This window comes from Salmo trutta, chromosome 23 (genome assembly GCF_901001165.1).
Source record: "Salmo trutta chromosome 23, fSalTru1.1, whole genome shotgun sequence".
Classification (NCBI taxonomy): domain Eukaryota; kingdom Metazoa; phylum Chordata; class Actinopteri; order Salmoniformes; family Salmonidae; genus Salmo; species Salmo trutta.
The window spans coordinates 45,144,781-45,170,508 of record NC_042979.1 but is presented as its reverse complement, the minus strand read 5'-3'; the positions used below and the strand labels follow the sequence as shown (position 1 = coordinate 45,170,508).

The 25,728-nt window shown below is 45.5% G+C and overlaps 2 protein-coding genes and 1 long non-coding RNA gene across 8 annotated transcripts in view; 2 read left to right on the top strand and 1 right to left on the bottom strand.

Moving 5' to 3' along the window:
• The window catches only part of LOC115160139 (ras-specific guanine nucleotide-releasing factor RalGPS1), a 254,873-nt gene that overhangs the window by 111,984 nt on the left and 117,161 nt on the right, over window positions 1-25,728 (bottom strand). The gene's annotated exons all lie outside the window — the stretch shown is intronic.
• angptl2a (angiopoietin-like 2a) lies at window positions 919-24,139 on the top strand. Of its 3 annotated transcripts, none has more exons than XM_029710496.1 (6): window positions 919-1,549; window positions 7,680-8,608; window positions 16,852-17,045; window positions 19,190-19,460; window positions 23,114-23,241; window positions 23,322-24,139. In XM_029710496.1, exons 2-6 carry the CDS (start codon window positions 7,714-7,716, stop codon window positions 23,391-23,393), a joined length of 1,560 nt encoding a protein of 519 aa, XP_029566356.1. In that variant the 5' UTR covers window positions 919-1,549; window positions 7,680-7,713; the 3' UTR covers window positions 23,394-24,139. The 3 variants fall into 3 exon arrangements, with proteins under 3 accessions (XP_029566356.1, XP_029566357.1, XP_029566355.1); XM_029710497.1 differs by having other exon boundaries at window positions 920-1,549; window positions 23,114-23,314; window positions 23,395-24,139; XM_029710495.1 differs by having other exon boundaries at window positions 920-1,549; window positions 23,114-24,139.
• LOC115160142 (uncharacterized) lies at window positions 17,258-18,092 on the top strand. The gene is made up of 2 exons (XR_003869014.1): window positions 17,258-18,002; window positions 18,038-18,092. It is a non-coding gene; the product is annotated as an uncharacterized LOC115160142 (long non-coding RNA).

The following is a 25,728-nucleotide window of genomic DNA, read 5'->3' as shown; positions in this document are numbered from 1 at the left end:
AATAGCTAGGCATACCCCATTTAAACCAGTAAATAGCTAGGCATGCCCCATTTAAACCAGTCAATAGCTAGGCATGCCCCATTTAAACCAGTCAATAGCTAGGCATACCCCATTTAAACCAGTCAATAGCTAGGCATGCCCCATTTAAACCAGTCAATAGCTAGGCATTAACATCTGCTAACCATGTGTATGTGACAAATAAAATTAGATTTTAAACCAGTCAATAGCTAGGCATGCCCCCCATTTAAACCAGTCAATAGCTAGGGATGGTTCGTCTCAAGTACTTTACAGCCGAGTGGACTTACGGGATAGAATATCTTATATAAAAAACAAAAAAAAACAAAGTGTCAGGTACAGATGTGTCCATGGAGACGACACCACCACCACCTGGCATGGTGACAGGTTAAGTGGTGACAAGTCCATTTGCTGATGCCTCACGGCTTTGACAGTAGTGATACAGCGCTAAGATGTTGTGGATTCTGTAGGGGAAAAACCCCCGGTGCATTTCCATTATTTTATTCAATTGTTTTACCAGAAATATTTAATTTCTATTATATAAGTGGATGTAACAATACATAATCTGGTAAGGGATAAAGAAAATAATTATGCAAGGATCACGACGTGTTAAACCGGTGAAATGAATGTAACACCCTCCCCTTAATAAGAACAGGCCTGAGCTCAACACACACTGAAGCCTGTGGCCTCAGTCTGCAACTGTTGCAGCTAGTGGCTGTGGCTGGCTGACTTTCCAAACAGCCGTGATGGGGGGGGGGGGGGGGGGGGGGGGGGGGGGGGGTTAGGAAAAAAGGAGGGCTGGAGAGATGGGGGACGGCTCTGGGGGGCTGCAGGGGACAAGGGTTTGGGTGGGGGGACTGGAGTCCCTGTGTCTCATGGAACATGATCTCCTTTGTGTTAAGGGGAGGGGAAAGGGGAGGTCCCGACTCGCGACTTGATTACTACTAGACAAAAAGACTGCCTTACCTCTAATAGAAAGAGAGAGAGAGAGAGAAAAGCCAAAAAGGAGGGGGGCTCTGTTGAAAAACAGACTAAAGTGCTGCCGTGGAATAGGTGACAGAGTGGTAGAGGTGTCAAGACTATGACAGAGCTGGAGGAAACATGTTCAGGTGTTCAGCTTTTATCAATGGACTCCAAACAAAAAGGTAACAAAGTCTGCATCTGTAGCGTATGAATTAACTAACCAGAGGGGAAAACCGTGATCAAGTTTGGACACTTTAAAGTTTGTGCTCATTGGGGACACGGTTACTAAAGAGGAACATTTCTAAGAGTTCGGTTACCTGCTGCTTCTCCGGTGAATGAGCACGTCAAGTATCGGTAGGCTTCAAAACAACTGACATCCACTGCAAGGGGAAACGTGTCTGACAGAAAATCGAGAGGAGGAGAGGGGGGGGGGGGGGGAGGACTAGAGAATAATATCCATGGATTTGTCATGACTTTATTCACTGAAGAGCCTTAAATCAAACCTTCCCGAGAAGGCAAGGGATTTAAAGGAGGAAAGAGTGAGAGTGGTGGAGATCAACATATTTATCTGGTAAGGACCGGTGTTCCTACTTCTGCATGCAGCTGCACTTTCTTTTTTTTAACAGCTTTCAGTGGCAAAAGCCTGCACTTAAAGAGTGCTTGTTTGAGTAGTAATTACATATTGGCTCGGTACCTTACAGCTGTGTTAACTTTTCAGAAGTGCCGCTAACTCCCCTAATCTGGGTCTGTGTACTCTCACTGCTCATTACTTACCTATTCTCTGCTATCATTTATTTGGGGTGATGATTTAAGACAAAACTACAGATAAATTGTATGATTCTGATGTAATGGTGGAAACGCAACAAATCAAAACGATACGTTTTCAGAATATTATTACCAAGCCAGCCGTAATACGTCCCAAATTACAGAAAATAAAATGTTGAGTTTACTACAGCAGTGTATAATCTGCTACCAATCCTACCTGTTGCTATTGCTCCTCAAGCTCTAGGAAAATAGCTTTTCGTACAGTCATTTGACTCATTATGGCGGAGTCACAAGGTAAGGGCTCGGAAACCAACAGAACATGACTAAAAAGTATATGTTAGTCATACCACAAGTCAACTACCACTTAACCCAGTTCTTCTGATGGACAGGAGTCCGGTGGTAAACAGAGGCGGTTAGCTGTGGTTAGATGCTGTCAAGCTTTAGAAGAGACGCTGCCGTCTGTTTTCTTTTGGTGCAGACGAGCCAGAGTCTCATCCCCGGCTTCTGAGGCTCCTTTCTTGCCATGCTGTGTGTGTGTGTGTGTGTGTGTGTGTCTGTGGTTAGGTTGGGCTTCTGTATAGCACTTTGTGACATCGGCTTATGTAAAAAGGGCTTTATAAATACATTTGATTGATTGTGTGCGGGAGGGAGCGATGCTTGTGTCAAAGTGAAATGAACAGCTGAGGGGAATTGAATGACACTTCTTATCCATGCTCAGACAGAAGCTGAGGAAATACGAGAAGAGGGTAACAAAGAGGGGAAGTGCATGTCACTCATTCCAGAATCGTGTGTGTGTGTGTGTGTGTGTGTGTGTGTGTGTGTGTGTTTGGCCTGACCCTAGTTGACGGCACCCTAATAACAAGGAGTCAGGGCAGTAGTCTGGCTGATAACAGATACTCCGATCTTCTTCTATGACGTGGGTTTGGCGGTGGGCTATTAGTTTCCCCAATGCTCTCATAAGATCATGTCTAAGAGCCTCGAATGGACACTATGAAGAGGGATGGGTGGAAGGGGTTCTGCAGAGCACGGTCCTGCTTGGATAAAAGTGGGGTTGCTAGGTTTGCATTGGTGTGTGTGTGTGTGTGTTGAACGTATGAGGAGATTAGAGCCTGTAGCGTTGTGAGCATGACACTGAGGCTTCAACTTATTTATTTACACAAACGCACCAACAAAACAGAGAATGGGAAAAATGGCTAATTGACCGCTACATCATAATATCTTGCTAAGGGAAAACTCCCTTGTCCAACTCCACTGAGGTTTTTGAGCACGATTTTCTCTCGTATTTCCCAAGGGGGGGGGGGGGGGGGGGGGGGGGGGGGGGGGGGGGGGCACAGCAAACCCCCATCTTTAATGATGCACTGTGGCAGAGTAAAAACTTAAAATGCTATCAAAAGCCCAGAAAAACTCAAGCTCAACTAGAAACACAAAATGTCAATGTTTTTCCATTGTAAAAATGTGCCAGAGTCATGAATGTGAAAGCTCTGGTGTGGTTTGGGTGAGACCCTGACAGACGTTTCGGAAAACGTTTAACAGAGGGGTCGAGCGAAAGAGGTCGAAGGGTGGTAGTCAGAACGACTAGGCATCAGCATGCTTCAGTTCGGCTGGTGTCTAGTCAAACCTGGCTAGCCGAACTGAACGAGTGTGCTCGCATACTCCCTTAAAAGACCTTTGCTTAATTCTTCTTTTTTTTTAATTTTTTAAATGCCAATAGTACTGTTTATCCATTTTGAGATGCCTTAGCCAGTATACTCTTCCTGAAAATAGTCAGTATTAATCTAAGATAACTCAAGAAATCTGTCATTCATTTTGACGTTTTTTTGCCGAAGAGATCTTAGTCGCGCAATTTTGCATCAAACGTTTGGTGCAGTATTTTTTTTTAAAGAAATGTGCATGAAAACGAGTCCTGTTCATGCCCAAAAAAAAGACTATTGAAGAATCCATACTGTTGACCAATCACTGACGAAGGGGCGTAGACTTCGGTTATGAACTTCAGCTTGCCTCCAGGAAGAAAAATAAATAAAATGTGTGCCTGAACAGCGAAAAAAAAAATATATAATCCAAAAACAAACAAAAAAAACGTCACAAAATGTCATAATATACGCACAAAAAACGCTACCGGACTGTAGTGTCTGGGAAGCATGCGGACAACTTCAGGGGCTCTCCTTGTGATCACTGACAAGCTAGAGGATTAGGTAGAGGGCAGAATAAATATAACCTGCTAACAAGGTAGAGGCCGAGAGGAAGAGGATTTACACTATGACCAAAATCTGTCCGCGTGAGATAGACCTCCATACATAAAAACTGATTATCAGAGAGTGTTGAATCACGTGAGGAGGCTTAATTGATTGAATAGAAGTTATGTAATTTTTTTAAGGCTGTTGCACATGCACGTGTGTATTCGGTCAACTGAGAAAAACAGCTAAGTTGTGCCTGTTCACGCGTGTATCTGCCCTCTCATTGGCTAGAATGGTTCCACCTGATTTCGCCCGCCTTCAAATCATTGAGGACATGCATTTCAACTGTTAAGAGCGGTCACTCGGCTATCTTTAATATAATTAGATAATCTTTGGTAGAGGGCAGAGTAAATATAGCCTGGTAAACAGAATAGAGATTGATGAAGTTGGAGGTATTTTAAACGGAGCATAACAGGTGTAGGTCACTTAACGCTCAAGGAGTTAAAAGGCTTTGTTAGATTTCAATACACCTTCAAAGCTGAAGGTAAAATGGTGATTATGGAGATTAATGCATCGTGAAATATTTGCCGATCTCCACAAAATATAAATGTGAACTGTTTTTACATACATATGCTATTTTTCAATAGTGTTATTTTGCTTTAAAACGTTTGCCTGAGTGAACGGTGTCCGTTGTGATATCTGATCTCTAGAAATGTCATCTAGCTGCCAGACAAGGGTCCCTCTGATGGCCACAAATTGATAGCAGCCTTCTTAAAATACACACACAGCAGGCAATGACCCCCCCCCCCACACACAGCAGGCAATGACCCCCCCCCCCCACACACACACACACACAGCAGGCAATGACCCCCCCCCCCCCCACACACACACACACACACACACACAGCAGGCAATGACCCCCCCACACACACACAGCAGGCAATGACCCCCCCCACACACACAGCAGTCAATGACCCCCCCCCCCCCCCACCCCACACACACAGCAGGCAATGACCCCCCCCCACACACACACAGCAGGCAATGACCCCCCCCCCACACACACAGCAGTCAATGACCCCCCCCCCCCACCCCACACACACACAGCAGGCAATGACCCCCCCCCCACACACACACAGCAGGCAATGACCCCCCCCCCCCCCTCCACACACACACACACACAGCAGGCAATGACCCCCCCCACACACACACACACACACACAGCAGGCAATGACCCCCAAACACACACACACAGCATGCAATGACCCCCCCCCACACACACACACAGCAGGCAATGACCCCACACACACACAGCAGGCAATGACCCCCCGCACCCCACACACACAGCAGGCAATGACCCCCCCCCCACACACACACACAGCAGGCAATGACCCCCCCCCCCCCACACACACACACACAGCAGGCAATGACCCCCCCCCCCCACACACACACACACAGCAGGCAATGACCCCCCCCCACACACACACACACAGCAGGCAATGACCCTCCCCCACACACACACACACACACAGCAGGCAATGACCCCCCCCCACACACACAGCAGGCAATGACCCCCCCCCCCCCCCCACCACACACACAGCAGGCAATGACCCCCCCCCCCCCACACACACAGCAGGCAATGACCCCCCCCCCCCCCCCCACACAGACAGCAGGCAATGACCCCCCCCACACACACACACACACAGCAGGCAATGACCCCCCCACCACACACACACACAGCAAGCAATGACCCACATACACAGAAGGCAATGACCCCCCCACACACACACACACACACACACACACACACACACGGTAATGACCCACACACACAGCAGGCAATGACCCACACACACACACAGAAGGCAATGACCCACACACACAGAAAGCAATGACCCACACACACAGAAGGTAATAAGAACAATTGTGTTCTGCAGTGAAGTAATTCCAATCCCGCTGGAAGGGGGGTCAGACAAGGGTAAGGCCTCACCATACCTGGCAGAGCACACATGCACACGTTGCATTATCTCAGGGGAAGGTACTCACAAATTAGTACATATATGTATATATATGTAACCATGGCCACAACCAACTGTTGTAATTGACCAAAAGCAATAAAACAACAAATGCTTCCATTAAAGTCTAAATTGTTTCACACAACAATGCAAACTTAATTGAAGCAAAGCTTATAGACATTTTTAATTGGCCAAAGGCCCCTACAGAAATTCCAGCTACAGTAGGCTATAAAGTCTGCTAAAATGGAAAAGAGTGAGGTCACTCTTAAAAGCAATGACATGATGGCATAACCATTTGATATGACTTGCTATTCGAGGTTCAAGTCAATCAGGGACAGATGGGTGCATGTGGGTTGGGGGATATTTCCAAAGTAATAAGGCTGAAAAGCATCACCTGTACATATGAGAACGTGTACAAGCTGTAACTCATAAATGGGACCATGCCCAGCAAAATGACAGCAATGAGTCAAAAACTTCCCAATCCAGTCTCAAATCAAAATGTGGTGATCCCCTAACCCGGGGAAAAGAAAGTCACCTATCCCAAAAAACACATGACCAAGAGTATGCGGACACCTGCTCGTCAAATATCTCATTCCAAAATCATGGGCATTAATATGGAGTTTGTCCCTCCCTTTGCTGCTAGAACAGCCTCCACTCTTCTGGGAAGGCTTTCCACTAGATGTTGGAACATTGCTGCTATAACAGCCTCCACTCTTCTGGGAAGGCTTTCCACTAGATGTTGGAACATTACTGTGGGGATTTGTTTCCATTCAGCCACAAGAGCATTAGTGAGGTCAGGCACGGATGTTGGGCGATTAGGCCTGGCTCGCAGTCGTATTCATCCCAAAGGTGATCGCATACTTTTGTATATATAAAAATAAAATGGGGACAGGGATACCTAGTCAGTTGTACAACTGCATGCCTTCAACTGAAATGTGTCTTCCTCATTTAACCCCACCCCTCTGAACCAGCGAGGTGCGGAGGGCTGCCTTAAATCGACATCCACGTCATCGGCGCCCGGCGAACAGTGGGTTAACTGCCTTGCTCAGGGGCAGAACGACAGATTTTTACCTTGTCAGCTCGGGGATTCGATCCAGCAACCTTTCGGTTACTGGCCCAACGCTCTAACAACAGAATGTATCAAGGCTCCATGCCAACCAGTAGTTTATCTTAACATAGAGACATTCCTTCTAAACACCCTTTGCGGGATATATCGAACTATTTGGATAATTACTCCAAGTGATAATGGATATTTTAATGCAAGAGGTCGATAAGAGGCTCCAGGAGACATGGGATTTCAATACATGCGAGTGTTTATAGTCTGATGCGAAGCAGACCTTGAGGTGGTAGAACACAATCCTCACATTCCATTAGGGCATCCTCAACCAAAACGCCTTCCAATAAACACACTGGTTTACATTTCTCAGGTCACAATGGGATTCATCAGGCAGGGTAGAACACCTGAGATAGCTGACCGGGGATGTGCGATAGTGGTGGAACATAAATCTCCTTGTGTTGGTTACGGTTTCTATGCAGAGGGTGCCAATGAAAATTACGAGCAGGGCTTGGCTTTAGCGGAGTGCTTTCACTAAAACTTCTCAAAACTGACTGTGTACTTACTGGGACAATACAGAGCGACTGTCTTGTGCTTCAATATACATTTCTACACTGAATATCTTGTCAATGAATGTTGTTGGGAGAGGAACAGACTTGATTATTTTTCTCCCTCTCTCTTATTTTTCAATAACAGAGACCATTCTTGTAAGGGTGCTACGGACTGCAGTATGATTCTCCCTGTGGTTGTTCCGCTGGTGCTGCTGCTGGTCTGCGGGCCGGGCACCACACTGCAGGCAGAGGCCGAGGAGCTGGAGAGCATAGATGAGGTTCTGGAGCGGGAGTTCCTCTACGCCGGACGCACCAAGCGTGCTGTGTCAGCTGACGCCTCCTCGCAAGTGGACAAGTGCTCCTACACCTTCATCGTCCCCCAGCAGAAGCAAACCGGCGCCATCTGCGTTAACTCCAAGGAACCCGACAGCTTCCTAGAAAACCGGGTTAACAAACAGGAGCTGGAGCTACTGAACAGCGAGCTTCAGAAGCAACGGCGACAGATGGAGTCGCTGCAGCAGCTGGTGGAGGTGGACGGCGGCATCGTTAACGAGGTCAAGCTCCTGCGCAAGGAGAGCCGCAACATGAACGCTCGCGTCACGCAACTCTACATGCAGCTGCTACACGAGATCATCCGCAAGCGTGACAACGCCCTGGAGGTGTCGCAGCTGGAGAATCGCGTGCTCAACCACACCTCCGAGATGGGTCGGCTGGCATCGCGCTACCGTGACCTGGAGCACAAGTACCAGCACTTATCCGCCCTCGCCGGGAACCAGAGCGCCATCATCGTGCAGCTGGAGCAGCATTGCCGCAGAGGGGGCCAATCGTACGGGGGAGAGAGAGAAAGGTCTCGTCCAGTTCGCCCTCAGCCACCCGTGGTGCCACAGCAACCTACGCAGCAGAGGCCGGTAGCACCACCGGTGGCTAGTAAACCCTACCAGCCGCCCACATACACCCGCAGCAACCAGATCACCAATGAAATCCAGAGCGACCAGAACTCCAAAGCGTTGCCACCTCCGCTGCCCACCATGCCCAGTGGCACTCACCAGCCATCCACCACAAACAAGCCCTCGGGTGAGTACCTTCCCCTTCTGATCTTTGACCTGGAACATTTCTCTCTCTATGGTGTTATTAATGAGGTTAAACAGAAGCAGTAACTCAACTTGTCCGAGAAGTCAGTAAACTCAAGAAAAGTTTATTCAGTTATAATCTTCAAAGGGAGCTCCTTGCCAAGGCTTGTACACCATGTTCATGTGACCACAGCCTTACCCCATGTCCACAGCCTTACCCCATGTCCACAGCCTTACCCCATGTCCACAGCCTTACCCCATGTCCACAGCCTTACCCCATGTCCACAGCCTTACCCCATGTCCACAGCCTTACCCCATGTCCACAGCCTTACCCCATGTCCACAGCCTTACCCTATGTCCACAGCCTTACCCTATGTCCACAGCCTTACCCTATGTCCACAGCCTTACCCTATGTCCACAGCCTTACCCTATGTCCACAGCCTTACCCTATGTCCATGTGACCACAGCCTTTCCCTATGTCCATGTGACCACAGCTATGTAGCAATCCGAAAGGGAGAATGTGAGAACCACACACTCCAAGGTAAAAACTTCTCCTCTCGATGAGGTTTCACAGCAGATTTATGGAAATAATAGTTTCATTAATTATACAGCTCATAAATTGTTCTAGACAGCTTTTCTTAAGTATCTCCCTCCAACGGGAGAGCTCTAAAGAGTTCCTACATTCCAAAGAAAATACACTTTGCTCAGTCACAGGAGCATAAGAGAGGTACATTTATCCATCCTGCTGTGACACATAACAAAATCACTTTCACTCCTTACAAATCCTCAAGACAGGGGAAAAAGCTGACAGGCATACATAGTGAGACTCTGGAAAGGGTGTTGGCTAGCAGCCCATCTAAACACACCTCAATGATATTTACTTGAGCCGCGCATTGTCCCGAAGCTGTCCATATGTTTCAATACACTGCAGACTTAAAATGGGATTAGGCTGAGAAGAGTAATGAGTCCGAAATTTACTCTGAAAAGAATACAGGCATAAATTAACAGGCAAAACAAAATACTAAGTTTACCCTAACCCGGCACACTCTTCCTTCCTTATGGCTGCGCATCCCAATCCAGGATCTGAAGATCGCGGTGTATGAACCATGAATTTCTTAGGGCTGGATAACCATATTTTAAAAGTCAACAGAAGGATCTCATGGTGGGGATGCAGAGAGCAGAACCACACACACACACTCGCTGACTGCTGAGGGTTAGGAGCATACAGAGCATTGTCTCAGTTGCAAAAAGGCCTCAATCAACCCTGAGTTTTTTTTGACAACCAGGAGACACTGTACAGATGATTGGATTTAAAAATGGTGGCAGCATCCCAACATGGCTTCAGATCCTCTCGGTAGCTTTCTGGTTTGACAGGTACTGGCGGAGTGTCTCCAACGCCTGAAATGGGACAAATTGGCTTGGCACCTTGTTTAAAAAAAAAGCTTGCAAACAAATTTGAGCACCCAAACACATAGCTTTCAGCATCCACTTAGGGATGAGATGTGTTGTGATTGTGCTTTTCATCACTACGTAGAAGCCGTGGGGCATTCAGGAGTATGTTGAGTGTTCCATTGGTATGCAACAGGTGAGCAAGTCTGCCGCAAGGTCAGAACTAATACTTAGAGAGGAAAAGAACATGTTTGATAGAGAAAATTATCATTTTGGGGGGCAAAAAAAAGACACCTACAGCAGAATTGCTGTGTCATATTCCAGCAACACCCTTCACTCAACAGAATCTGCTAACACAAATTAAACACCCTCTCAGCACTGTCCATGCAAAACAGTAAATTACATTCCTAGAGATTACTCATAGCTCTCCCTGCTCTTCCAAAGGAAACTTTCATAATGCAAGTCACAAAAGGTACAATACCCCAGCTGTGTAGGAGTGTACAAATCATTAGGACAATATTATAATAAATAAATACAATCATTAAGATTCTGAAGATTATCTTTGGACCCAGGCACTTGACTCTTAATCTTCGACATGACAGTGAGCGATGGCAACGCCAGGCTCGGTATTCTTAGTGCCATCTTGGAAAGGATATGAGGGACCAAACAGGGGCTTGGGATCTCAGGGATTAGCTAGAATTTGTCAGCTTTGGGATATTTTACACCTCTGTGGAAAGTATAATTTGTCACGCTCTGGGATATTTTACACCTCTGTGGAAAGTATAATTTGTCACGCTCTGGGATATTTTACACCTCTGTGGAAATTATCATTTGTCAGGCTCTGGGATATTTTACAACGCGGTGGAAAGAATAATTCTCAGGCTCTGGGGTATTTTACACCTCTGTGGAAAGTATAGCCCTGGGGATCATAGTCATTCCTGTAGAGATTTTAAAGATGTTTGTGGGTTTTGCTTTCTCTGCTTAATCCAAAGTAAAACTAATTCTATTACTACTACTGTTGTACCTTTACAAATGCTACCACTATAACGATGTTGCACAACGGTTTTCTTATTTTTGTTCTACGACTTTAGAGTATCTTGAGAAAATAACTGAACAGTAGGGTGTGAAAACATGTTTTCCAGTATGTAAGGATACCTTTTCAGGTGGAGGGAATGAACGACAATTGGAAACAATTTGTCAACAGACTGGATTAGTCAATCGTAATAGCGAATCCCTTGTTCTTGACGAGGCATGTCGATGCCCCCTGCACAATGATAGATTAACTCCTGCAGGAGGGGGTTTAACAAAAGCTTATCATTTCAATTGCATTGGCAGGCTGGCAGACACTGTGGAAAGAATCTAGCAACCCGCTGATTCACAAGGTGTGAGGAGGATTTGAGCCCCCGGGTCTATGAAAATGACAACACCTTTCCAACCGAGGAAATAGAAGCGAGGATAAAAGCAGGGAGGGAGAAGGAGAGAGAGAGATACGTGGGGGGAGAACAACTGCACAGCAAACACAGAATGGCTATTAATCATATATGATAGAAGCCATTAATAGAAGCCTGACTAGTCTTAGATAGGGGCTGGTTTTCATAGAAGCCAGACCAGTATCAGATAGGGGCTGGTTTTCATAGAAGCCAGACCAGTATCAGATAGGGGCTGGTTTTCATAGAAGCCAGACCAGTATTAGATAGGGGCTGGTTATAATATAGGAAGAGACACTGGTGTACCACTCTCTCCCCGCAGACCCCCCTCTCCAGATAGTATATGAACACGTCATTAACCATGACAAAAATGTTTAGGATTACAGTAAATTAGTTTTAAAAATGTAACATTTTCTCTCAGCCTCTTGGTAACATTTGTAGAATAGCATGAGATTAGCTATAAAACTGGAATAAATAAAAAATTGCCGTATGGGCATTTTGGGGGGAATTGCAGGAAGTTAGTGGTTTTCCCCTAAAAACGGGGGCCTTGCAAAATTGCTGTACGCCACTGAAAAAAAGGTGAAGTAACTGCAGTTACAAGAGCCTGCTGGTTGCTGCTAGAGTTGATCGACGACAAGCTGGAAGTGAGAGACTGCTTAGGGGATATCAAATGCAGACATATGCCTGCATTTAGGGCTTCCACCCCCCCCTCCCCCACACACAGTAGTCCTTACAGCCTTCAGCTTCTGTCCGACCAGGAGTTCTCCACAGTGGGCATTAAATCAGTAGAGAGAGGAGAAGAAAGTAAAACGGAAGCATCAGCTCGTAAATACAGAAGCAGATCTCTACGCTAGGAACCAGAGTGTATCCGCAAGGTCCTGGGGGAAAGCGAAAGAGAAGACAAATTAGATTTGTCTGGCCCATTTTCATTGGCAGTAGGTGACAGTGAGCTTCCCGCAGAGCTAGACTACTGCTTGAATTACCTCAGGCCTTTTTAAAATGTTCCCCGTGTTCTAATAAATAGTGGAGACACCGGTCTAAAAGTGGTTACATCATGATTTACACTGATTGGTCAAAAGTGTGAAATAAACCACACCCTTTAACACTAGCAGCGCCTGGCCTTTCAGCCTATCGGTACCTGCTAGAGAACGTTGCCGGGCATCCCCTTTAGACTAAGCATATCAATCCACAAGGTGCGCAAACATAAGCACCGAGGCTTGATAAATAGTGCATAAACAATTGTAAAGCATGAATTGCATGTCGAAATATATACATGGAAAAAAATATAACAATAGTTATTTGTTTAGATAGAGTCAAGGGTAAGTTTTGTATAATTCTACAAAACGTATGCCTAAGAGACAATTTTTGATAATTCCAGCCAATCAACATTGTAACAGTCTAATAAATACATATATGCTATGGGAAGAATAATCAGTTGGTTGTGTTTATAAAGGTCGTAGGTAACATTAGAATACTAAAAAACTATTATTTCAAAGTACATAATAGCATGTTCATTAGTTTATATTACTCTAGGCTGTAACAAAAAAAAACTAGTTCCAAGTCCACCACAAGGTATTTAAAATAAAACAAATGGCATATTTTATGTTTATTATGTAACTAGTCTTCGCTTGGGCCTCCCGAGTGGCGGAGTGGTCTAAGGCACTACATCACAGTTGCTAGCAATGCCACAAGAGATCCTGGTTCGAGGACAGGCCCTGTCGCAGCCGGCCACGACCGGGAGACCCATTGGGCAGCGCACAATTGGCCCAGCGTCGTCTGGGTTAGGGGAGGGATTGACCGGCAGGGATGTGATCTAGCGACTCCTGTGGCGGGCCGGGTGCATGCATGCACGCTGACACGGTCGTCAGGTGTACGGTGTTTCCTCCGACACATTGGTGTGGCTGGCTTCCAGGTTAAGCGGCCATTGTGTCAAGAAGCAGTGCGGCTTGGTTGGGTCATGTTTCAGAGGATGCATGGCTCTCGACCTTTGCTTCTCCCGAGTCCGTACGGGAGTTGCAGCGACGAGACAAGACTACCTACCAATTGGATACCACGAAATTAGGGAGAAAAAGGGGTAAAAGTAAAAACATTATTTAATAATAAATAAAATATATAGTATTTTCTTAGCATCTAGAGCAATGCTGCTGCATGAGCGGCCATGTGCTGAACCCACGGACGAGTGGTCATGTGCTGAACCCACGGACGAGTGGTCATGTGCTGAACCCACGGACGAGTGGTCATGTGCTGAACCCACGGACGAGTGGTCATGTGCTGAACCCACGGACGAGTGGTCATGAACCCATGAACAGCGCAGATATTCTTGGAAAAAGTTACATTTGGAAATAGAGCTGCACCTCTTGAATGTTCGGACAAAGTGTCATAGAACCTGCAGAATATGCTTTTTCTGATACTATATAGAAATCTAAATGTTTTACTTGAAGGGCACGCTGAAGGAGGATTTGATAAAGTGATGCTCCTTTCTCTGCATCTGTCAATATCAAAATGCACAATGGTACAACTGATAATATTGTAATTCAGACTATTATCAATGTAATCTTGTCTTATTATGTGTAGCTTAGGTGTAGTTTCAATGGGCCGGCTTCACAGCCTGACTGGAATCGTTTGCTTCCCAATGCTCATCAACTTGGAGAGAGTCAAGGATATGTTTCGCATTATTCTAAAGGCCTACTGTAACATGTGTTTGTTGCCCTTACAATAAATGTGATCAGTAATAGAGTTATAGTAAATAAAACAGTCCCGTAACAGCTTATTTTTTCAAAGTATAACGTAAAAGAGAATGGTATCAAACCCACAAGGCGCGTGGGTCAAATTATTTGCTATAAACATGAGCGCCAACGCTGATAAATAAGGATAACACAAACTCATCATTAGACCATTGTCTTTCTAAATTAAATCAACCTTTTCACCCTCCATATCATTCAGTTGGGCCTAATTTCAATTAAAATTGTGAAGTAACATGCACAATTATCACCCATTTAGTGAGGAGAGAGGTGACTCATTAGCGCCTGGCTGGGTACCAACGTCCTACAGCACGTTGTCTTAGCGCCTGGCTGGGTACCAACGTCCTACAGCACATTATCTTGGAGCCTGGCTGGGTAACAACGTCCTACAGCACATTGTCTTGGAGCCTGGCTGGGTACCAACGTTCTACAGCACATTGTCTTGAAGCCTGGCTGGGTACCAACGTCCTACAGCACATTGTCTTGGAGCCTGGCTGGGTACCAACGTCCTACAGCACATTGTCTTGGAGCCTGGCTGGGTACCAACGTCCTACAGCACATTGTCTTGGAGCCTGGCTGGGTACCAACATCCTACAGCACATTGTCTTGGAGCCTGGCTGGGTACCAACATCCTACAGCACATTGTCTTGGAGCCTGGCTGGGTACCAACATCCTACAGCACATTGTCTTGGAGCCTGGCTGGGTACCAATGTCCTACAGCACATTGTCTTGGAGCCTGGCTGGGTACCAACGTTCTAGAGCACATTGTCTTAGCACCTGGCTGGGTACCAATGTTCTACAGCACATTGTCTTGGAGCCTGGCTGGGTATCAACGTCCTACAGCACATTGTCTTAGCGCCTGGCTGGGTAACAACGTTCTAGAGCACATTGTCTTAGCGCCTGGCTGCGTAACAACGTTCTAGAGCACATTGTCTTAGTGCCTGGCTGCGTAACAACGTTCTAGAGCACATTGTCTTAGCACCTGGCTGCATACCAACGTTCTAGAGCACATTGTCTTAGCGCCTGGCTGGGTACCAACGTTCTAGAGCACATTGTCTTAACAGGTTAAGTTAGGAATAGGTGTGAAAAAAACACAGGTAAAAAGGCTCCAAATTCTTTTCTGTTTGTGATAAATAAATTTAAAAAAGCTGACAAATGAGCTACGTAAAATACAAACATTTAGTTAAGAAAGTCATGGAAGGACTTTTTTTTTTTTTTTTTTAATGGGGCATTTTTTATTATTTAGAAATTTAAACGTCAGTGGCAGTTAGTCTATGGTTGTAGTGTTAAGGGGAGGGAGTGTTTGGGTTACGGTGATTTAGCTCTCTGCCACCATGCCACACGTTGTCTGTGGGCATCATTAGATATAACTGCCTTGCGAGAACACCCACAGGAGTTCTCTCAGTGCTCCCAGACGAGGTGGGGTGGGTGGACGAGGGGACACACATTTAGAGTTGTGATAAAAATTCACAACTATGTGACTATGCCCAGATTACAATTTATAGTTCCAAGAAAGTCTCAGCTTGGCTGGGGATAATGCTCCTCTCTGAACCATTTTTTTGATTACGGACCAGACACCATTATGTGTGATCCCCAGCACTCCTGCCCAATATGAATTGAACACTTAAAGTTGTTGGACACACGCTATCCTGCTAGACATAGAGTCATAATAAAAACAGCACTGCAATTATCACTCAGGTTGAACCGGAAAAATCCTAAACGGTCATTGAGAGCCAGCAGGAAATGATGTCGTAGGATAGAAAGGTTTACATAAACACTGCTAACTAGACGGGTGGGAAGGGACAGTCTGACACCTCCAGAAAACAGGCTGAATATTTAAATACAGGGTCATGTCAATTACTGCAGTGGTCTACAGTGCCATTTTGGACATTTCTCATGTAAAAGTCTCTGACATTTACCTCATGTGAAGACAAATCTTTTGACAGGTTTGGTCAAATATTTCTTCCTGAAATGATGGCCCGATGGTTTATCATTGAAGTTTCCAGTGCACCTCAACATTACAGGGTTTCCCCTTTAGTCAGCACTCCGGGCAATGTAAATCGGCGTCACCAGGATAAAGGAACATATGCCCAATAAAAATGATATTAACAGCTGTGCTATTGAGAGAAACTTTAGAGTACCTGATAATCTACAGGCTACTGTATGCCAGTAAAGCACGACCTCTCTCCGCAGCCCTCATGCCAGTGTTGTTCTTGGCCTGTATCAGCCTCCAGGCAGCTATTCCACCCCATTCCAAACTGCAGCCAAAGTCAATTCTAGGCCTTAAAACCAAGTTTTTCCAGCAAGAAAAAAAAAGAAAACCTTGGGAGTCCCAGGATTTCTAAGAGAACTGTATAACCACAGAATAAGAGGCTATACTATGGAGAAACTCAGCTTAGTGGATGAGCAAATGGGACCAGGTTTCCAGGGTTATTAGAAGAGATTGAGCTCAGCTGGAGGGTTGAGAGAGTGGAGTAAGCTAGGTAACTTTTCCCAGCAATCTTTCGAATCAGGGTTCTGATAAACTAAAAACATGAAACCCCAGAGGGAGCACAATAGCTCCCTGGACCAACCCATGCTTGACCACATCATCCCATGGAAAACATTTCCCCAGCTGTGTTTAACCACAAGCTTTCACCCTTGAACCTTTGTTCGCATGACACTACTTACATCATGACCTCTTTCTGCAGGACCTTTCAAAGACTGCCTTGCTGCTGTAGAGGAGGGTCACGCCACCAGTGGCATGTACCTGATCAAGCCTGAGAACGCCAACCGGTTGATGCAGGTGTGGTGTGACCAGAGGCACGACCCCGGCGGCTGGACAGTCATCCAGAGGCGCCAGGACGGCTCGGTCAACTTCTTCAGGAACTGGGACACCTACAAGGTAAAGGTGGCTGTCTTCTGTAGAACAGCAGATTCCCGGTTTGATGCCCAGATAGAACAGGCAGTGAAAATAGCTTTCCTTTCTGAGGGATTGAATCAAGATAAACTAAAAGGAACACAACACAGCTCCACTAGGACACGTCAACAAGGGGAGTTGCTTCCCTTTAGAGAGGACAGGAAGTAAGCAATACATTCACATCAGCCAGGTAGCCCCGTCATACTATATGCCAGTATCAGCCAGGTAGCCCCATCATACTATAGGCCAGTATCAGCCAGGTAGCTCCATCATATAGGCCAGTATCAGCCAGGTAGCCCCGTCATACTATAGGCCAGTATCAGCCAGGTAGCCCCGTCATACTATAGGCCAGTATCAGCCAGGTAGCCCCGTCATACTATAGGCCAGTATCAGCCAGGTAGCTCCATCATATAGGCCAGTATCAGCCAGGTAGCCCCGTCATACTATAGGCCAGTATCAGCCAGGTAGCCCCGTCATACTATAGGCCAGTATCAGCCAGGTAGCTCCATCATATAGGCCAGTATCAGCCAGGTAGCCCCGTCATACTATAGGCCAGTATCAGCCAGGTAGCCCCGTCATACTATAGGCCAGTATCAGCCAGGTAGCTCCGTCATACTATAGGCTAGTATCAGCCAGGTAGCTCCATCATATAGGCTAGTATCAGCCAGGTAGCCCCGTCATACTATAGGCTAGTATCAGCCAGGTAGCTCCGTCATACTATAGACCAGTATCAGCCAGGTAGCTCCATCATATAGGCTAGTATCAGCCAGGTAGCCCCGTCATACTATAGGCCAGTATCAGCCAGGTAGCCCCATCATACTATAGACCAGTATCAGCCAGGTAGCTCCATCATATAGGCTAGTATCAGCCAGGTAGCCCCGTCATACTATAGGCTAGTATCAGCCAGGTAGCTCCATCATACTATAGGCTAGTATCAGCCAGGTAGCTCCATCATACTATAGGCTAGTATCAGCCAGGTAGTTCCATCATACTATAGGCTAGTACTTCACTGCTCTTCATTGTTACTAGTAATAAAAAAATAAACAGCAAAAGGTCATTTGAGTCCAGGGTTTGATTGGATTGGTCCACACACACACTCATCTTGCATGGCCAAATGAAAAGCACATTGAAGAGAAACAGCTTCACTGGACATGAGCAACAGAACCAAACCAATGCCAAGACGATCATGTGATCAAATACTGAGCAGAATTCCGGGAGATTCATTCTGAGGGTCACACGTGAATCATTGAAATAAAGTGAGTCAGTATCTATTCTCAGTTCCAACATTTCCATTTGATTGTGCAACCGTATCATCGTTCCAAAATGTCATTTGTTGAGTTTCTCAATTAAATTATTCGACCATTCGATAGAACAAAGCTGTCAAACAGTCCACACAAGATATCACGATACGATATTAAAATTACGTTTCGATGGGAAGTTTTGTACAGCCAATTCAATGACCTAAAGGTCCTAATACCCATGAAGTGTGGTTTCCTCCATTTGCCACGGGTCTGAACCAGAATGTCGTAATCTTAAGAGCACAGAGCCAAACGTTTAGCGGCTAGAGACTCACATCCTGGAGCACAGGGGTCGGACTGGCCTATTTGGATAAATCCTACCTCCCCTTTAAAGTTGAGTCCAAGAACACAAGACATTTCCAAGCCCACCACCCACTCTTCCTTCTGGCAACGAGGGACCTTAAGACACCCGAATCACAAATGACAGGCTCATAGTTGGCTGGGTAATGTGCTCCCTCCTGATTTAATCCATGTGTGGTTTAAAAAAATGGGAGCCACAGTTCCAGACGCACAGCGACTTTAGGGGAGAGGACGTCTTAAACACATCCTGCTATTATGCCACCACTCTTTCTCTGACATACCATACATATGCTTTAGTCCCTTCTGCCATCTTTGACAAACGGTGAATGGGAGATGTGTGGTCCTGTATGCATTTACTGTATGGAACTTTCTAAGGGCTCTGCATACAAGTACAGACTACATTGTGTGTGTTTTTGGAGGGTGGACATTGGCATAGTGAATGTCAATGCCTTTGAAAGGAGCATTTAGACTTATCTGCAGCATTAAAACATCTCTCCTTCCCCCCCTCCCTCCTGCTTTACCCTTTCACAGCAAGGGTTTGGTAACATTGACGGCGAATACTGGCTGGGTCTTGAAAACATCTACTGGCTGACCAACCAGGGCAACTACAAGCTTCTGGTGATGCTGGAGGACTGGGCCGGTCGCAAGACCTTTGCCGAATACGCCAGCTTCCGTATTGAGGCAGAGGCAGACTTCTACAAACTAAGAGTGGGTCGCTACCATGGCAACGCCGGGGACTCCCTCACATGGCACAATGGCAAGCAGTTCACCACGCTGGACAGGGACCACGACGTGTATACAGGTGAGAGGAATACACCCTGTGGTGATGGCTGCTATTACTCAGAGGAATAGTCTACCAGACAGTGATTCATGGATACACAATAACCAACAGCAGACTGTGTGCCATACTTAGTCAGCTCAGACACTTACGTCTTCTGATTCATTGGGTCGGACGTGGTCGAATCCAAAATCACTGTTAATCTCTGTTCTTCAGAAGTCTGTCCAATATCCCTGTTCATTTCTCAGTGTCTTTCAGAAGTCTTCCGGCAGAGGGGATTAATAGCGCGCTCATTTTCCTCGACAATATCTTGCTTATTTTAGGTGCATTTCAGCACAAGTAGACATGAAAAGAGGTCGTTGGCAGGTTATGCCGGTCTTAAGGCACGGACGCACCGGTAGCGTTAGGACCTCTGAAAAGAGTCAAACAAAGTCTACATGTAGAAACGGGAGTTATTCAGGATGCTCCTTAAAGAGTCTCCTGTAAGCAAGAACAGAGAGCGGAAGACCGTCCTTGTTTCTTTATATTGATTTCATTTTTTACCCCTTTTTTCTCCCCAATTTCATGGTATCCAATTGGTAGTTAGTCTTGTCCCGTCACTGCAACTCCCGTACAGACTCAGGAGAGGCGAAGGTCGAGAGCCACGAGTCCTCCGAAACACGGCCCCCGCCAAGCCGCACTGCTTCTTGACACACTGCTCGTTTAACCCGGAAGCCAGCCGCACCAATGTGTCGGAGGAAACACCGTACAACTGGCGAGCGTGTCAGCGTGCATACGCCTGTGGGACAAGGATATCCCGGTCGGCCAAACCTTCCCCTAACCCAGACGACGCTGGGCCAATTGTGCGCCGCCTCATGGGTCTCCCGGTCACGGTCGGCTGCGACACAGCCCAGGATCGAACCCGCGTCTGTAGTGGCGCCTTAAGCACTGCAGTGCCTTAGACCACTGCACGGTTGGAGTCTCTCCACAGAGATCCTGCTTAGCACTACTGCAGAAAACAATGAACAAAAAAAACAGGCCACGTATTCACAAAGCATCTCAGAGTATCAGGGCTTTTTTTGGTTAAAAAATGGGCTTAGGTGGTCGGCGTGGCAGGGTCAGGGGGGGGCACAATTGGCCCATCGGCGCTGCTGAATTTATTTGAAAATTTTAGGCCCCCCATCTTGGCCGTGTTGACATTTTTGCTTTTTTAAGCCAATTCCCTGCAATTCTAAAAATGTCTTCATGGGGTTGAGAGAAAATGTTGCTAAAGTCCCGCAATTCTATACATTTTGCCATGGCTAATGCTGCGTTCTTTTGCTCAAACATAATAACAAAATCTATACTGCTAAATTCTCCCTAACAGTTTAGCTTTATTTTGGTGATTGTTAGTTCTCCAAGATTATTAATTAAAATAAATATATAGGTCTATTATCTGTCTCTTATGTGGTTTTAGTCGTTTAAGTTGACAATGAAAGTGTTTTTTTTTTTTCATCCCGTAAATGTACATAGAATATTGTTTGGATGCTTAGGCGGCCTGCCCAAGAATTACAGTAGCAAAAGAAATCCCTGAGTAGGACTGCTGATCTTGGATCAGTTTTGCCTCTTTTCTAATGAATAAGATTATATAGACTGATCCTAGATCATAATGAATAAGATTATATGGACTGATCCTAGATCATAATGAATAAGATTATATAGACTGATCCTAGATCATAATGAATAAGATTATATGGACTGATCCTAGATCATAATGAATAAGATATGGACTGATCCTAGATCATAATGAATAAGATATGGACTGATCCTAGATCATAATGAATAAGATTATATGGACTGATCCTAGATCAGCACTCTTACTCTCAAATGCTTCGTGGATATGGGCCCAGGTTGCTATAGCGCTGCAAAACAACTCAGAGCCGAGAATGAGGGGAACAAGGAAATATTAAAAAAAGACCACCTATGGGGGACTTTGCCAAAGAGCATTAACCCGAGGGTTTGCACAGTGGGACAGACTGTACCGATTTCTGATCAAGCCTCATGGGCAGAGCTGTGTGAATTTGGGCAGCACAGGTAAAAGTATTTTGAAAGCATGGTTATGAGTGTCGTGTCTTTGGCTATGCCGGATTAAGTGATATGACATGCTAACCTATACAATTCTTTCTCTAATTAATATTACCTGATTAAGCTAATCATGTAAATGTAATTAACTAAAAAGTCGGGGCACCACGGAAGAACGTTTATAGAGCCGTTATCTTCCGAATAAACTCTTAAAATACTTAGTAATATTTTACATCGATAGCAGTCAATATTAAACCTTATCTTATTTTCAGTCTCATAATGAAAGTTGTAAATTCTTGGCTATCTTCACGAACCCTGGCTAACAAGTTGAATCAGCAATACAAAATTGGGTTTAATTATTTATTTACTAAATACCTAAACTAATCACACAGAATTACATATACACAGAATACAAATGATGTCATACAGAAAACGTCCTGGTGGACGGAACCTGTATCATGGCTGGTTACACAAAGGAAAGGGGGTTGGGCTTGAATGAAAGAGCGGGAAGACTTAGGAACGAAGAAACAGCAGCTATGCTATCGTAAATACATTATCTTATGCATTCTAAATTACTGCCCATTTGGAAAAGGAAAACGCAATAAATATTTACTCTGAGCTGCGCTTCGGTAGATTGGTCGTAGATGCTGGCCAGGTTGGCCAACAGATCTTCCTGTACGTACTCGGAAGAATGTCTCTGGTGGTAAATTGGATACGTGGTGGTATCTTCGTCCGTCTGTTAGACTGGATCCGTCGTCCGTCCTTTCCTAGCCCACGTCTACAGCGGCCGCTGCTAACTCAACGGCTAGGAAGTATCACTTCTGTAGTGAATAAGCTCAAAGTTCATACCATTCACCATCAAAGCTCATGCCGAGGTTGGCTTAGTTCTGTACTTGATATGGTTTAGTTGACATGTGTGTCCTAACGTAGAGGCTGCAGACCTCCCATACTGGAACAACATGGTTATCTTTTCGTCAAAGGCTTATATAGTGGAGAGGGGGAAAGGATGTGTTTCATCGTTTATAACCCCTCCTCTTCACAGGGGTGGGCCACTGATCAAGCAGGGCACTTTCCTTATGAAAACCCAAATCTCTCATTGGAAGCTAAAATTACATTTAATCTCCTAACAAACAATTTCAATATCAAACATTTCAATTGCATAACAATTCCATGTGACTCTGATAACTAGAGGGTGTATACTTTCCCAGGTACAGTTTATGTCGTCCTGTCATCAGTCATAATGTCTCAGATGACAACCGAACTGACATACATACTCATTACGTTCTCAAGCATATTTCCAACTGGTTTTATTACCAAAATATGGTTCCTTTTCCCCATTTGTTTGATGTTCCCAGACTCTCATATTTAACACAGGCTGTTCAAGTCCTTCAGTAGGGTCAGAGAGGGGGAGGGAGAAAGGTATTTTGGGGGGGGGTCATAAACCTTACCCACAGGCCAACGTCATGACATGAGGTATACATACTGTATTTTTCAGCTTTAAAGCAAATGTACTATTTAAGAAATGGAAAAGGGTTAGGTAAAATACGGAGATTAATTATATGTATATTTTTTTAACAAATAAAAAAACATACATTTGGCTCTACTTTGCATTGAATCCTGCTGCATCATTTTTTTAGGTAACTGTGCCCATTACCAGAAGGGTGGCTGGTGGTATAACGCCTGTGCCCACTCCAACCTGAACGGCGTGTGGTACCGAGGCGGGCACTACCGCAGCCGATACCAGGACGGCGTCTACTGGGCCGAGTTCCGCGGCGGCGCTTACTCCCTGAAGAAAGTGTCCATGATGATCCGGCCCAACCCCAACACCTTCCACTGAGATCACAGTTCCGCGGCGGCGCTTACTCCCTGAAGAAAGTGTCCATGATGATCCGGCCCAACCCCAACACCTTCCACTGAGATCACAGTTTCGAAGAGCAAGAAACAACCACAGGAAACCTTGTTTTTCTTTTTGTAACGGGCATTTCCTCCAACTTGACCCCTGACCTCTGTCCTGGGGTGCAATTCATTTCAGCTTCTGTCTTTGCTTTTTTTTGTTTTCTTCCGATTCCTTTATCGCTTTACATTCATAAATATATAGATATAGCATAAAAGTGCAATGGTTGTCTTGTGTATGGCTCACAGGGACAGGGTGGTGTTTTTCTCCCACAGGTTTCAAAGCCCTCTTGCAGGATTCCTCTAGCGTTCTTTGGAGGCACAGGTCCACATGGTTTACCTTCTCGGTGAACTACCAGGGTTGTCAAGTTCCCTCTGAGGAGCTTGCAAAACAATTGCAACTACAAAGACAGGCCCTGTGCCTTTCGGACACAGACTTTGCACATATGCTGAATGAATGCAGAAGTGATGGTGCAGCTTTTTGTTGTGTTGTTCTACAGTTGCTGACAAATGAAACCAAGAGAGAAGTTTGTATTACAGTTTTTTTTGTCATTGGTTGTGAAAAAAAAGGGGGAAATATTTTTGGGATGTTTATTGTGGTTGTTAAATATACATATAGCACATCTCCATAAAGTTTGTATTTGACCATTTCGAGTCACTACTGTTATCTGGCTGTTATACAATATTATTAATGATGCTTTAAGTTTTTTTTACTTTGAGGAAACATGACACAGGAATTCATATCTGGTGACCCTATCCAAAAACACTCACTGAAAAAAAAAAAAAATTGTATTAGTTTGTTTTCTTTCCTACATTTTAAGAATATGTACAGGAAGTGAACCCAACTATTTAGAAAGAGGCACCTTTCCCTGTAGTAACAAGTGTCTATTTTGGCCAAACAACTGAGCCAACAAAGAAACTCATCCATTTCCACAGCAGAGCAGAGATTCGTACCAACTTCAGATTTTGCTCTGCTCAGCTACTGTGAGGAATTCCCTGTAAGGGAGGAGTGGCTGGCTGGGTGAGTGTCATGGGGTTCGAAGGGGAGGATGGAGAGGATGGAGAGAAAGGAGAGGATGGAGAGGATGGAGAGAAAGGGGAGGATGGAGAGAAAGGAGAGGATGGAGAGAAAGGGGAGGATGGAGAGAAAGGGGAGGATGGAGAGAAAGGGGAGGATGGAGAGAAAGGGAAGGATGGAGAGAAAGGGGAGGATGGAGAGAAAGGGGAGGATGGAGAGAAAGGGGAGGATGGAGAGAAAGGGGAGGATGGAGAGAAAGGGGAGGATGGAGAGAAAGGGGAGGATGGAGAGAAAGGAGAGGATGGAGAGAAAGGAGAGAAAGGGGAGGATGGAGAGAAAGGGGAGGATGGAGAGAAAGGGGAGGATGGAGAGAAAGGGAAGGATGGAGAGAAAGGGGAGGATGGAGAGAAAGGAGAGAAAGGGGAGGATGGAGAGAAAGGGGAGGATGGAGAGAAAGGGGAGGATGGAGAGAAAGGGGAGGATGGAGAGAAAGGGAAGGATGGAGAGAAAGGGGAGGATGGAGAGAAAGGAGAGAAAGGAGAGGATGGAGAGAAAGGAGAGGATGGAGAGAAAGGAGAGGATGGAGAGAAAGGAGAGGATGGAGAGAAAGGAGAGAATGGAGAAAAAGGGGAGGATGGAGAGGATGGAGAGAAAGGAGAGAAAGGAGAGGATGAGAGAAAGGAGAGGATGGAGAGAAAGGGGAGGATGGAGAGAAAGGGGAGGATGGAGAGAAAGGAGAGGATGGAGAGAAAGGAGAGGATGGAGAGAAAGGAGAGGATGGAGAGGTTGCTTGGAAAGGAGTCTTCATCGCTGTGTCCTAATGAACCATTAGGGAGAATGAGGTCAACCAAATCGATCTGACCTCCATCCAGAGGTGTGTTGACACTGTGGATGCATCACAGAGAGCCTCCTAACGTATTGTTTACCAGCAGGAGGGCAAGGGAAGACCTGAAGCTGAAAAGTGATGGTGATAGTATGCTATCGAAAGGGCCTTGCCAGTATGCCATCATATTATATGTTCAGTGAGCATACCTTTTTAAAGTGCAGACGTTTTTTTTTTTAATGAACAAACGGCCCACCAGTTACATAACTAACCACTGTCCAAAACCACCCCCGACTCATCCCAGTTAACCTCACAATCCTTTTTAATCTCCTTTCATGCAGTCCGAGCTTTAAGGCAAGATGGAAGATCGTAGAAAGAACAACGTTGCAGCGTCAATGATTCAGATGGGCGATCTAAAATGAGGCCACTTGCTCTGAGTATTTTGCCAAACCAGAAGTCAAATAGGTTATATGTGTCCTGTTTCACACACGTACAAGTGTGTAACTTGTACAGTGTGT

Excerpts from the sequence above, each read along its gene's own strand:
- angptl2a (XM_029710496.1), top strand. The coding sequence starts at position 7,714 with ATGATTCTCCCTGTGGTTGTTCCGCTGGTGCTGCTGCTGGTCTGCGGG. Across the intron at positions 17,046-19,189 it reads GGAACTGGGACACCTACAAG|CAAGGGTTTGGTAACATTGA; the intron begins GTAAAGGTGGCT and ends ACCCTTTCACAG. Across the intron at positions 23,242-23,321 it reads ACGGCGTCTACTGGGCCGAG|TTCCGCGGCGGCGCTTACTC; the intron begins TTCCGCGGCGGC and ends CTGAGATCACAG.